The sequence below is a fragment of the Crinia signifera genome, chromosome 3 (assembly GCF_055691185.1).
Source record: "Crinia signifera chromosome 3, ASM5569118v1, whole genome shotgun sequence".
NCBI lineage: Eukaryota > Metazoa > Chordata > Amphibia > Anura > Myobatrachidae > Crinia > Crinia signifera.
The window spans coordinates 150807697-150822151 of NC_139219.1; the positions used below are offsets into that span (position 1 = coordinate 150807697).

The 14455-nt window shown below is 40.8% G+C and overlaps 1 protein-coding gene across 1 annotated transcript in view; it reads right to left on the reverse strand.

The window, feature by feature from the left end:
- LAMA2 (laminin subunit alpha 2) overlaps positions 1-14455 on the reverse strand; it is a 727667-nt gene that overhangs the window by 276044 nt on the left and 437168 nt on the right. Inside the window, exons 23-25 of the mRNA XM_083176751.1 lie at positions 11924-12160; positions 5860-6003; positions 2178-2357 (exon numbers count right to left, since the gene is read on the reverse strand). Coding sequence (XP_083032877.1) covers positions 2178-2357; positions 5860-6003; positions 11924-12160 — 561 coding nt within the window. The remainder of the gene's footprint in view (positions 1-2177; positions 2358-5859; positions 6004-11923; positions 12161-14455) is intronic.

Genomic DNA, 14455 nt, shown 5'->3' on the forward strand with positions numbered 1-14455 from the left:
GAACTGTTTTTGCTCACATATTTTTTTTGTACAAATAAACTAGTTTGTCTCTATAATGTAGAATATCTTAACTTCCATCATCAATTGTTGATAATTAAAATCAAATCAAATGAAATAGGAAATTATTTTCAAATCGATTATAGAAAACTATTGAAATATAAAATATTTCTCCCACAGTCAATACAGGCAAATTTCTATTTTATTAAATTACACAATTGATGTGATTAATGAAACTGCAAAACAGTGGAAAAAAGAAAACACAAAAGAAAAAGAAAATATCCAATATTCTAAGCAAGTCCAATTACTACAATGAAGTAAATACTGTATGATTGCATTCTAAATATCAATATAATTCTCTCCATACAAACAAAATAGATAATTCTAAGAATTCTAAACAGCTAAGTACAATGATACAGTACATACGAAGCAAATTATAATCATTACTGTTCTGGATTTTTTTTGGTTTCTTGTTTCTTTATATTGTTCTAACATACTCTTCAAAATTCAAGATGAGGATAAAATGCCGTATAATATTATTAAAAAATATTTATTTAGATGTCTACAGCTAATTTTAAGGTAGCAGTCTTTGTAAGGTTTGCTATATGATATTGCATATTAAATCTTATGTTTTCAAAGCTCAATTCTGGAACCTCCATCATCATTTTTACACAAACAAACAAAAAAAGGCAATTTTTTAGACATGGTTCTTATACTGTAGGTGTATAGTGTGGCCCAAGGTAATGACACCCAGACAGTCTATGAATCACATGATCGGTCTTGAAGCTTGTTATTCACCTCCAAATAGTGGGCCGGATGTACAAAAATACATCACTGCCCCTCGCACTGTTGTTGATCGCATATATACTAACATATGCACTCAACATCGCAATGAGGTGAAGGAGGCGTCCCATGATACCTGTAAGGTGGTGTGCAGGGGGTCTCTGTCTCCTCCCTGGGCTTTCCTCACTCCCCCCTATGCCAGGAAACAGAAGGAGGCTGTCCCCTGCACCTTCTCCTACCCCCTGCAGGAATGTATGCCAGGGGGAGGGGCATCGGCATCTGTGGTGGGGGTTGGCAGAGGCAGTGGGTGATAAGAAGCACATAGGCTTCTAAAGGGTATAGCCATCCAAAGGTGGCGATACCATGGGAATTGAAAAGATGGCGGCTGGGTCATTACATTTGAAAATGCAGTAAAATCCCTAAAAACTTTACTGCATTTTTCTTCTTTTAATACATCCTGCCCAGCATCTGGCAGAACTCTGAGGCCCGACCTCTGACATAAACTTTCTGGCTCAGAATCCTCCTTTTGCTGTAGGCATTGACATAGTGATTTTGGAGTGGGAACCGCATTGGCTGATGAGGAGAGTGACTACCGCTTGTGATTGTGCACCACGCTGGAGGACTGTATGGAATACTGTATTGGCCTGGCATGGCTGCAGGCTGGAGAAGATACACAGGAATGCTCTTTTTTCCTTCTGTTTTTTCAAGTCTGAATTGCAGTGTGTGAATTGTGAATACTCCTTTTCTTGTGAAATTTCACTTTTATGTTGTAGTGACAATAAAAATGATTTGATTTGATTGATTTGGACCAAGATATGTGCTGGACACGTAAGGCTCTGTCACTGTGCATTTGTAATGAATAAGGACAGCTGGCATAATCTAACTCAGGCATTCCCAACCACGGTCCTCAAGGCACACCAACATTGCAGGTTTTGTAGATATCCAGGCTTGAGCACAGGTGACTTAATTAGTATCTGAGGGATTCTGATTAAACCATCTGTGCAGAAGCCTGGATATCACTAAAACCTGCACTGTTGGTGTGCCTTTGGGACCATGGTTTGGAATGCCTGCTCTAACTATTAAATTACTGATACCTGTATAAGGAGATGGGCATTGATGGTACGTATGCAAAAACATTTTATTCATATAAAATGAGGGTACTCTGGCATATTACATATGTTGAGTAAGTAAAATATCCATGGTTACCCTCACGTCAATGAATGGTATTAGTAACCAGTCTAGAACACTACATGTTTATAGAATTCAGAAATATTGGTTACATATATTTTGTGCAAAATTATGTGTATGCTCCCAAGCCACCGTCAAGTCCTGAATAAACAATTTTTTTTACAGTACTGTATAGTAGTTTACACAAAGAAAATGAATTTTTTTTTTACCTTTCGGCCCTGAAATTGTTCCGGCAGTTTCCAATAAAATGGCTCAGAGTGCAGGTCTTGATGTACTTGATCAATGAGTGCTATTATTTCTGGATGCTGGTAAAATACACCTTTAGTGGTTCGTTGCTGCAGGGTGAAGTCTGTCAATTCCAGCACTGTCTGATCAGGCTTTAGTGTTTGCTGGTCAAGAAATAGTAGGGAAAAGTTTAGAAAAAAATAAATGTGGAAAATACAACAAAACAATATGTCAGGTTTATTTACAAATACATATTTTAGAATCTAGCTGCATAAAAAATGTTGGTACTTGTGTAGTTTCATGGCGGCAGATTACGCTACGTTTGAAGCTATGTTATTAGCGTAGCCCAAGGGTTGCCTTACTTGTGTAGCTACGTTGTCTGCGTAGCCCAACAGCTGCCTAGCGTAGTAAACATAGTGTCTCTGCGGCAGCCCTGCGCAGTTAGCATAGTCACCGTACTGTCCCCATGAGTTGCAGCTCTGTCCCCAGCATCCCTGGCAAGCCTAGTGAGCGCCTCTCACAAAGCGCCGGTGTCCGCATGGTCCCCTCTCCGTTGACGGATGCCGGCGGAAAGGGGATCATGCGGGCACCAGCGGAGAGCGCTCCATCCATCTTAGATGCTTCAGCATCTCAGTAAGTATTGCGACAGGGTACGGAACCTGCGTTCGGTAGCGCGTGCGTCTCCTGCACAAAGGGGGGGGTGCGGCCGCAGGTGCATCTCATGCACAATATAGGAGGCATTGGCCAGTGTTCCATGTTACATAGTGGTAAATTCCTCCATTCCAAACCACCACTATACACTCAAACCCGAAGTGTCGAACGCAGAGAACCCCCGCGAGGGGACGCGATATGCGTCCTCCTGACTTGTTCATACCCCACTATCCACGCTGGCGTGGAGTTGATTTTAGAAAGATTGGCAAGGACAGCAAGCCACCGAGCCCAAAGCATGGCGAGCGGACGTGGATCACTTTACATGTATTGCTCTCTACGCTTGCCACACTTCAGGCTCGGACGCTCACTGCACTCGCCACACTTTATAAAATTGACTTCACGCCGACATGGATAGTGGGGGTACGAACAAGTCGGGAGGATGCGTAATGCGTCCCCTCGCGGCTGGGTGTTTAAAGAAAACATTCACACCTGCCATATCATACATCTGAGACAGTAATGACGTGTTAAAATGGGTTACTTGATTTTATTGATAAATAAAGAAAAATACACTTAAAGTACAATAATATCAATTAACAAGACAAAGAAAATAATAAAACAGTTAAAATGGAAACAGGGGTTTTGACAATCGCACAGAAGTAACAATTTGTATTAGATAGAGTGGACCCTCTTGTTGCAATTGTCATCAATTGGTGTGAGGCATTGGAGGGTGTGCTACCATTGACACTTATCAATAAGCAAAATGGGGGACAGAAAAGAGTGTCTTAAGCTGGTGCACCTGAAGAGAAACCTGACTAATAAAACATAATCTTTATTGGGTTAATTCTAAAATAGTTGCGAAATAAAACCAAACATACTGACATATAACAACATGTAATAAAAAGGATAAAAATCCTCACTTAGTGGATCCCACTTTGCTAAGATCCCTCTTGTGTTTATCAGATACAGAGCAGTGCAAACAACCAGTACACTGAGTATCTGACAATCCAATCGGGTCATAACAGTGTGTAACAATCAAAGGTATTATCCCATTATTATAAAGGATTGTGAGATTCTCACTGTACTGGCCATAACTGACACAATGTACTGCTGACTGACTACTATAACTGCTTACCGCTGACTGACTACCCTGGCCGTGGGAACACTACGCTGGCTCTGACAGGGACGCTGGCTACGCTAATCGGCCGCGGGGACACTACGCTACTTCTGACAGTATGCTAAGTGGTCACGGGAACACTACGCTACTTCTGACTGACTACGCTAACTATGCTGGCCGCGGGAACACTACGCTGATTCTGACAGGGACGCTACGCTGAGGACGTAACTGCCGCCGTGAAACTACACCAAGTACCGAAATGTTTCCACAGAGGATTCTTTCAAAACCACCCAAAACTTAATTATCTAAAATAAGCATGAACCAATACAATAATATTTGGGCTGCGGAATGGGATCCTGGCTATACACCACAACATGCAATAAAGGTTGGAGCAACATTTTGTTCTTTTATTCATTTAATTATAACTACTGTAGGAAGCGTATTTGCCTGGTTTACTGTTTAGCAGGGCTGAATGAGCTTTTTTGCTAGCAACAGCGGACACCCATATATCGGGAATAAAAACTAGATTATATGCCCATCTGTCATTCCTATTTGTCGGGAAATTATATATTGGACTGATAACATCAGTGTGTACTTGGCTTAATAGCATTTATATCTATAAAAATAAAACCTGAATTTACTGTAGTGCATTCCACATTTTTATTTTCTTTTTACATACATAAAATGTTTTTAAAGTAAGGTGAAATTAGTGCAACTATGATGTAACCTGTAGGAGCACCAATGCTTACCATCTAGGGATGCCAATCCCGGGGCATTTTTTCAATTCTGGGATTTGAGATTAAAAAATGCTCAATACCGGGATTCCCACTATCCCAGGATTGGCATAACTAATTATTTTTAAAAAATCTCCCAACCAACCACCGCGAACATTTACTTACATAGTCAGTGAAGTGGGCGGTGCAGCTGGGGAGCGTGACAGGCGCTGTAGCGGGTGAATGGGGTAGGGAGTGCAGGGGTGCCGCACTGAGCGGCCGGGTCAGCGGCAGCAGAGGAGCAGAGCAGGCGGTGAGTGAGTACGCCCTGTTTAGCGTGACGTTTAGCATCCTGTCACGCTGTGCAGAGCCGCCCAGCATTTGAGTGAGTGCTCAGACTCTGCCCGCCATTAGACTGCACATGCGCAGCCTAATCCCAAAATCCCAGTATTAGAGACTCCAATCCCAGGATTGAAATCCCTGCGATTTTGGGGCCAAATACTGAAATACTGCCGATCCCGATCCCGGGATTGGCCACCCTATTCCCATCCAACCTGAAGGAGTTTGAGAAGTGCAGCAAAGAGGAATGAGGGAAGCTGGCCAAACATAGGTGTGCCAAACTTGTGGCATTATATTCAAAAAGACTTGAGGCTGTAATTGCCACCAAAGGTGCCTCAACAAAGTATTGAGCAAACACTGTGAATAGTTATGTACGTGTGATTTCGTATTTTTTAATTTTGAAAAAAATTAGCAAAAATCTCCAAACTGTTTTTTTCATGTTATGGGGTAGTGTGTGTAGAATTTTGAGGAAAAAAAATAATATATTCCATTTTGGAATAAGGCTGTAAAATAACAAAATCTTGAAAAAGTGAAGTGCTGTTAATACTTTAGGAATGCACTGTAATATTGTACTAGTGTAATTATTATTGTAATGCGTTATTATTCAATATTCTCTAAACATGATAATGGAAAATGATATAAAACAGTATAAACATTGCACTGCACACACTGCTTTTGGTTGTGATTTCTTTGACATAATGCTGCTGAGTAGTCACAGAACAAAGTAAGAAGTCAAATTGGTATACACTGAATGTTTTGTCCTTTATTAACTGCTTGAGCATGTTTTACTAAAATGCACCAGCAGGAACCCACACTATGGTATTAATGAGTAAATGTCTCCCTACTCACCCACATCCGGATTAGTCCATCTGCTTCTGTACACTGGCTAGTCAGGCCAAAGCAGTAGCAGCTGCTGCAACCAAGTGGATTCCCTACGTGAAGTCCAAAAGTGCTGGGCTTGCATCTGTCACAATGGACTCCTTCCACATTTATCTGCAAGAGAGAGAACTTCAGGTCTAAGTGGCATTAAACTCAAATCTTTAGAATGGGTAACAACCTTGAGTGTTTTCAGGACCTTACATATTTACAAGAAATATTTGTAACGATACATGATCACCACATACTACAGTATAATTAGCTTCCATTGTACAGGTGTCAGCATAATAATACATAGTGTAAAGAAACCATAAACAAATAGGGATAATTAGGATGATACCCAAATTAATTGCAATGTAACAATTTTATCAATGAAACCTCTATGTTATTGCATATTCTTTAGGATTAGTGTAATTGAGGGGCAGATTTATTACGTTTGGTGAAGTGGTAAAGTGCCTGGTTTTTATCACTGGCCAATCAGCTCCTAACTGTGAAGTTACAGGCTTGGTTTGAAAAATGACAGGTAGGAGCTGATTGACCGGTGATAAAAGCCAGAAACTTTATCACTTCACCGAGCTTAATAAATCTACCCCTAAATGTGAAAAGAATTGTATGCTCTCCACATGTGGTTGAATTAGCTCTATACAAAGATCAATATTACGTAGTTACAGTACTTGTTCTAGTCTGGCATCGCCAGCACTTTATCCTATTGTTAACGTTTGTGTTGTTTATAGATGATTAAGTCATTTCCTCGGTTTGGGCAGCAGGCAGTCAGAATGTGAATATGTTTATTGGTGCCAGGAGATTCTATTTTCTGGAGTATGAATCTGGCAGATGCTATAAATTGCTCTCTTTCACTCATATGGCAATATACGTTCCTGCGCTATAACTAATGTAATACTAGACAGCACACCACCACAATTCTGTAAGCTAGAACTCAGAATTAAAACTAGCTATCTTGAAAACTATGAAAAATGATACAAACGATGAGTGTAGATATTTAGGGTGAAATGTAATAGGATGAGAGAATCAGAAAGTGAGAGATTTGGTAAGAAAGCCCCAGTTTTTTAAAGCGGCAATCATTTACACTGCAAAATCAAACTAGTTTTAAAAAACCCTGGAGATTTCTTACCAAATGTCTATAGAAATATTTAAGAACCAATACCAGTTTCAGAGTGTATATGCCTCTGTCTATTACAGCATGGATAAAAAGGTTGTCATAAGTATTAGAAGTCAGTATAGACCATGGGTTCTTAAAAGGGATACATCGTTTTATAATCCCTGCTCTTATGCAGAAAATACCTCTTAGATTCGTATAATCATAGCCAGAGGTCGCTCAGCTAGTTAGCATGAGGGAGTCTCGTTCATTATTGGAACGTGGAAAACCTCACCCGGCCCGGACACGGAAAGGATTGACAGATCAATAGCTTTTTCTCGATTCTGTGGGTGGAGGTGCATGGCCACTCTTTGTTGGTGAAGCAATTTGCCTGATTAATTCTGATAATGAAGAAGACTCCTAAATATATACAGCTAGTCACACTGTAAGATGCAGACAAGCTACTTACGGTACACAAGTTACGTTGACTGTGTCTCGTTTGCACAATGAGCTGGGAGTGTCACAAATGCAGGGATGACAACTTTTTATAGTCTTACAACATAGTGTTTATTATACATACACAGAGTGGATATGTTTGCAGGCGTGTGGGTAAATATGTATACATGTGTGTTTTGTGTGTATGTGTGTGTGTGTGTGTGTGGGGGGGGTTGCTGGCTAGCCTCTCTGGGGCTATGAACCACTGTAACAAATATTGTTTGGTCAAGCAGTCTAGGGAAGTAACATAGTTGAATCATACAGTACCTCCCATACAGTCCCACCCATGTCAGTGAGAGAAGCATTTGGGAGGCCCTGCTTCTCGTCAATGCTCTGCTGAGCAGGGCAGCAGTAAATAGACACTGTGCACATGCATACAGCATGCGCACAGCATCTATTCCTGGGGACAAAGGGAAGGCGGCGAAAAACAGAGCAAATTTCGGTGGCTGTCTTTGGCGCATGCAGGCATCCCTCTTCAATGTGATCTGAAGTTGGAAGGTGTGGTTAAATTGAGGTTTCTTGAATGTTTCTTCAATATACATCCAGCTAACTTTATGAGTCTATGGCTAAATATTATTTTAAATTAGGAGCATTCTTTAGCAACAAGATATTTTAAACTTGCTACAGTAATTATTGGAACATGGCAGGGATATTAAAGAGACAATTTTAATCAATACACAACTTGTTGTTTCATATAATTTGTTAGGCTTATGTTCAAAGTTGAAAGAGATTTCTACATTCGCTGGAACAACATAAACAGCATCGGATGTTTTGTGATTTCCATTTATCATAATACTCAGAATGTAGGCAGCTGTCTTATCGCAATGTAACAGACAGTGGTGAGATAGAATCTCCCCACTCTGTGTGACATTGCACTTCAAATCTGGCAGACTCCACTATTCATTGTTATCCATATACATGTTTCCTCTTATATTACATGTCTTATCAATTTCCATTCCGCTGGTGAGTCGGAAATGCTGGGTGAAATGTAATAGGGTGAAAGAATCAGAAAGTGAAAGTTTTGGTAAGGAATTTTTACAGGTTTTTTTTAAAGCGGCAATCGTTTACACTGCAAAATCAAATCGGTTTTGCAGTATAAATGATTGCCGCTTTAAAAAAAACCTCTGAACTGGCTATTCCTTCTGTCTAAAAACACGAGTGCTTTATTTTTTAGATCTCAGACTTGTCCCTCTGTACTCAGAGTTGCACACATACATAGGGCCTGATTCGGATTACACAGCTCCCACACGTGCATTCGCATGGGGGAGCGATGTTTATTCATGTGCATTCATATGCATGTGCAGATGTTTGGTGCAAGCAGGCACGGCTAACAATCAGCAGTGCAGGCAGGGGGTGTCGGGCAGTGGCTGAGTTTTCCCATGCTAATGTGACTGCTGCGGGGGGCAGGCAGCTGACGTCACTGGATGTCAGCTGCCCGGCTTCTTCCCGTGCAGGGAGCAGGCTACACTAGAGAGTGTCTTAGATTTGTGTGCACAATTCAAATTATTTGATGTTCGCCGACCATTGAATGATTTCGACACCACACCTAAGGCTGTGAATGGATGTTTATGCTAACATCCATTTGCAGCCATGGGGGGGGACTTGGCAAGCAGGGGGGTGGGGGGGGGTGTTTCCTGTGGGCTGCAGGCGTCGTTTCATCCGCATGCAAATCTGCTAAATTTGCAGCCTTGCGTGGGGACCAGAATAAGATCCGTAGTGTGTACAGACAATCTGTGCGTGTGTGCACCCCACTGCCAACAGTTAAACCTACTCAACTAAAAATGAAGATGTGGCAGAAACTGAAGGGTAGATGTATGAAGGCTCATTAAGGCTCTGATATCATTCCATGTTTGATGGAGAAGTTTTGCAAGTAACAGAGGCGCTATTATTGGCCTGCTGTCTAAAAGGTATATGCATCAATATACAGGGGCAATGTATGAACGGTCAGTAGCACGGGCCATTGCGACAACTGTAGTTATCTGCGGGCTCCTGACTGAACAGCAGATCTCGTGAGCGCAGACAGTAATGTTAAAAAAACGTTTGTACTTTCTACAGTCTTGATTTTGATATGTTTCATTTGTCTTTAAATATAGTCATACACTCCAACTACACCTTTTTGGCAAGTACACTACCATTTCTTTATGGCCTGTACCTTTTTTGGGGTCTCCAACTGCTCATTGTAAGTATAGTATAGGGGATCGTGACCACGCCCCCTTTACCCGTGACGATGCCCCCTTTCCGAATATGTACCTTTTTTTTTCTTCAGATGCTGGAGTATATGTACAATATGCCTTGGCTTTTGCTTAATTAAATAGATACTTTTTTATTCCAGTTTAAATTAGAATGTGCTTGATTTATGAAATACAGTAGAACAACAGCAGCAATGCATCGCCAAACTACTGATTGTGGGATGTTATCTTGAGAAATAAAGGCTGACGTTCCGAAACCCCTTTGTTCAACCTTCAACAAGGACTGATTAAGGTTCATATGCATCTGCATTTAAAATATTTTAAACTCCCTATAATTGCTTGCATTTTCTTAGGACATTTCTTTAAAAATGTTAAAATATGCAAGTCGTGACATTCTGACAGAAAGTTACTTTGTTCTGACAAAGATGTCATGAAGAAAAGTTTGCAGAACTGAGAACTACAGCATTGATGCATAAAGCATTTAAGCAGTATCGCTAAAAGCTTATCTGTTCAAATGAAAATCATTATTTAGGTTCAGCCAGGCACACTTCATGGGTCAGGCTGCTTCTGGTTAAGTGCCTAGCATTTTATATGGAGAATATTTAATAGCTCAGGTAGTTTGAAACATAGGTTTTAGTTGATGATTAACTAACTGAAGGATTCCTGAGAATACAATGAGAATAAAAGAAAGGTCTGGATTACTTAACACCCTATTGCAGGTACAGTATCTGTGCTGATTTAATTAGTGAGAAGTACAGTACTGTATGTTTTTCAGACATAATTTAGATAACTACATTTATTGGAAACAGAGCATGTTGCACCGGAGAGATAGTGTCATGTTGACCAGTCTGTGCATTCTCATAAAAATAGTAACTTGAGTTAAAGCATCGATGCGGCTCTAACCAGAAACAAAGGAATTTGGCAACACCAATTTAAAATTGTATTTGTTGCTTACATGCAGTAAAGGAAGACATTTTGTGGGTTCTTTTAATATTCATGAGAATGGTACACCTAAATTTATCGCAAATCAGCACCTGGTGAAGATAGGCCAGAACCTGTGAGTTAGTCAGGCAGTGCTGTATTGATGCCACTGATTCATCCCATACAAAGGGCATTATTCAGAGTCAGTTTTAATTACAGTACAGTCTCAAAATTGTTATTTTCTGCACTGTTCATGCTTGTTATATCTCCGGGGCAGTGCGACAGGGAAAAACAGCGGATTACAGGAATAGTGTGATAGAGGCAGCAGTGGGCCCCTTATACTGGTTACACACCAGAACAATTTGGCCTCAATTCCCCCAATTTCAATACAATCTCAACCGATTGTATATAAATTGGGCATGCTTTAACGTGTTTTAGATCCGATTCTGATCCGATGCGCATCCCCCGCTGGTTGTTTGGTCATTTTGCTGATCCTACCTGCTGCAGTCAGGATTTGAAAAAGACTCCTTCAACTGGTACAGATCAGAACCGGATCGGATGCAGATCGTGAGCAGATCGTGTGCTCTAGCAGATCGTGCGACCATCGTATGGTCGTCTCACGATCTCCTCACGATCATGATCGTTCTGGTGTGTACCCAGCATCAGTCCTCAGAGGCCCCGGTGCACTGCACCTGCTGCACCAACGATAGCTGGTCCATATACACTGCAGATCCAAAAGGTAAAATTAATTTCTGATGAATGACAATACATGCTCCTGTATTACAAGCAAAAGGAAAGTGCAGGATTATTACAAACATGTGTTTTACTTAAATATGTTTTATGAAGCGACAATCACGCTGACGATTTTAAAGTTGGAAAATAAGCCAGCGAAGTACAGTACAGTATGTAAAATGGAAAAGCAATAACCATTTGCAGCAAACTAAAGCTCTTTCTGCAGTTAAAATTCAGTTACCCTAATGGGTAATGCAAGTAGTGCTCAGTATGAAAACCAGTGTACTGTAATTCATCCGCCTGGCCTGTTTCCAAATTATAGCTGTGTGGTTAAACAGTTAGAAAAAAAACATTTAACGGGTGCTTTTTCCTCTGGCAGACTAGTAAAATCTGCAAGCAAATATCTTCCCTTTAGGTAATGTAATATACTTAGCAGAAGGCAGGCATTACTAAAATCTCTCAGTGTTGTTTAATGATGATCATTTCACACAGAAACAAGTGTGTCTATGCCAATATTACAGCTTTCATGCAGTCAGACTTCAAGTATATAAAACACCTTTTAAACACAGATATTAGTTTTTCATCTTGTTTTTTTTTTTATTACCTTACAGCTGCATTGTCCTGTCACTTCGGCACAGGGACATTTCTGTGTTTCTTGATCGCAGCTCTCTGGATTACTTCCCGCCAACAAGCAATCACAGTTAACACAGTGTGGATAATTCCAGTATCCCACTCTGCAAGTATTACATTTGTCCCCAAAGAAATTTGGACGGCAGAAACAGCAACCTGTGTCTGGATTACACTGTGTACTTAGAGATCCTGGACCAGCACAGTCACAAGCCTGCATTAAACAAAATAAGAAATACATCAACTATTTTGTTGTTTTTACTCATGTATCTATTTTCTAAGGCAGCAGAATTGGGTCCATTTGAACTGGCTCATTAAGAAAAGTGTTCTGTATTGTAATTAAAAAGCAGGCATTTTACCTTAACCCCTTTATTTTAAGTGAATATGCTTAATTACAACAGATTACAATAGAGTGATTATGACAGGTATAGATATGCAATATGCAAAATCAGCAGTAGGTGTGTTATGTAAAAATACACTGACTGCAGGCTTCTTTAGTTCCATGCTGTGTCCAAAGATGAAGATGCGTGACCACCAGACATTAGATTATCCCTCTGGTTACACAGGATTCCCAATGAAATTATGTACTGGGGCTCCCAACAAGGGCACAGACACTGGCTTCAGCATACCCATAAAACAAGTCCTAGCTAATTTTTCTGAAAGGCTTACCGGTGCTTCCCCAAACACTATTATTAATATTAGTTATTTATATAGTGGGCACATATTCTGCAGCGCATTTCAGAGAATATTTGAACATTCACATCAGTCCTTGCCCCAGTGGAGCTTAAGGTGCCCATACACTGTACAATTATTGTATACAATATTGTATGCAATATCGCATCTCATCGCATTGCATACTTTTTGAGCTGTGTGATGAGATGTGTGACGGGAGCATGCATCTCATCGCACCCAGCAATTGTACCATGTTTGGGCACCTTTACAATCTTGGTTGTTTATCACTCCCCATTTTATCACTTTTGAAGCTTAGTGCATCTCACCCTATATTCCCTACCACATGTACACACATTAATTCTAAAGGTGGCCATACATCAGAAAAATATTGTACCCAATCATACAATCTCAATTGATTGTAAGATGGATTGTATGCAGATTGTGTGCACATTTTGTGTCCAAAAACCACCAATGACTGCCAGGGAGTTGAAGGGAAATTGGACACAATCATGAGTACAATCGATCTTAAAATCGATCTTTCTGATGTATGGCCACCTTAAAGCATATTTTGTTGGGAGCCAATTAACCTGTGAGGGTACGAGTTCCTCAATCACTCAGACACCGAGCAGATGAAACCAGAAGAATGGTTTATTTTCCACAGCACGCACAAATAGACAATAAACAGTGGCAAAGGTAAATTGCAGAGTAGAAAGATATTCAGGTAGCAGGCCCAAACAGACAGTCCTTGTATAGTCACAGTCCCAGATCAGTTCCACAGGGCAAACTATCACTTAATCCCCACAGCAGTGATAGCATATAAGTCCACACGATACCTAGACAGAGCATAACCTCTTAGTCCAGGACAGTCCATCAAATTCTCTCCCTCCTGGCTTGTGTGCCAGTCATTTTAAAAACTTCCAATTTCCCACGCTTCTCCATACCATCAGTGGGCTTGCACTCAATCCCTATTGGTGGATTCAAGTCAGGTTTATCCCCCCTCCCAGGTACTGCTGCTGCCCATCTGCTTCTGCCCCCTGCTGGGGTCGGTTCCAGAAAGTCTGGAAGTGGTCAAGATATGCATAGCAAGATACAATACAACACAAGATTACGTTATGGGCTGATCACCCCCTGTGGTGCCGGGTTCCACTAAGTCTGGTATTGACACAAAGGAGCTGAAGGTAGAGACACAATCATAGTCTGATTACATTATGTCCTGATTACCCCCTGTGAACATTTCCTGTTGGTAGCAGGGGAATTGAATCACCCCCTGTGAAGATTGTCCCTCAGCTAACACCCTCCTGTGATAGCAGGAACAAAAGTATGGTAATGGGACATAACCTTTTGGTGAATTATTTCCTGGGTATTTCCTGGCAGACCATATTAGGGCAAGAGCGATCTGATCTGGAACTACACACACATATAGGGAGTATATAGACATATATGGAGAACAAGAGGGTACCGACGGACTAAAATAGTACATTAATTACTACACCTAATAAAATATAGTAATTACAGATTTACAGTGAGTATGATAACCTCACATTCCTTCCCCTACTATTGTAGTCCCGGTACCAAGCTGTTCTGGAACCAATAACAACCTGGAATAGCGGGATGCAGAGCAGAGAATCTGGGGTTTGGATTTACCACCTGAGTCCCACAGGGTGACATCATACCAAACCCATCTTGTAAAAGGCGGCTGGTTTGCAGAACCAGCAAGGGCATGATTACAGTCTAAGGGGCAGATGTATTAAGCCTGGCAAAGAGATAAACTTGAGATAAAGTGGAGATAAATTGGAAGGAGATAACGCACCAGCCAATCAGCTGTGTTTGAAATATG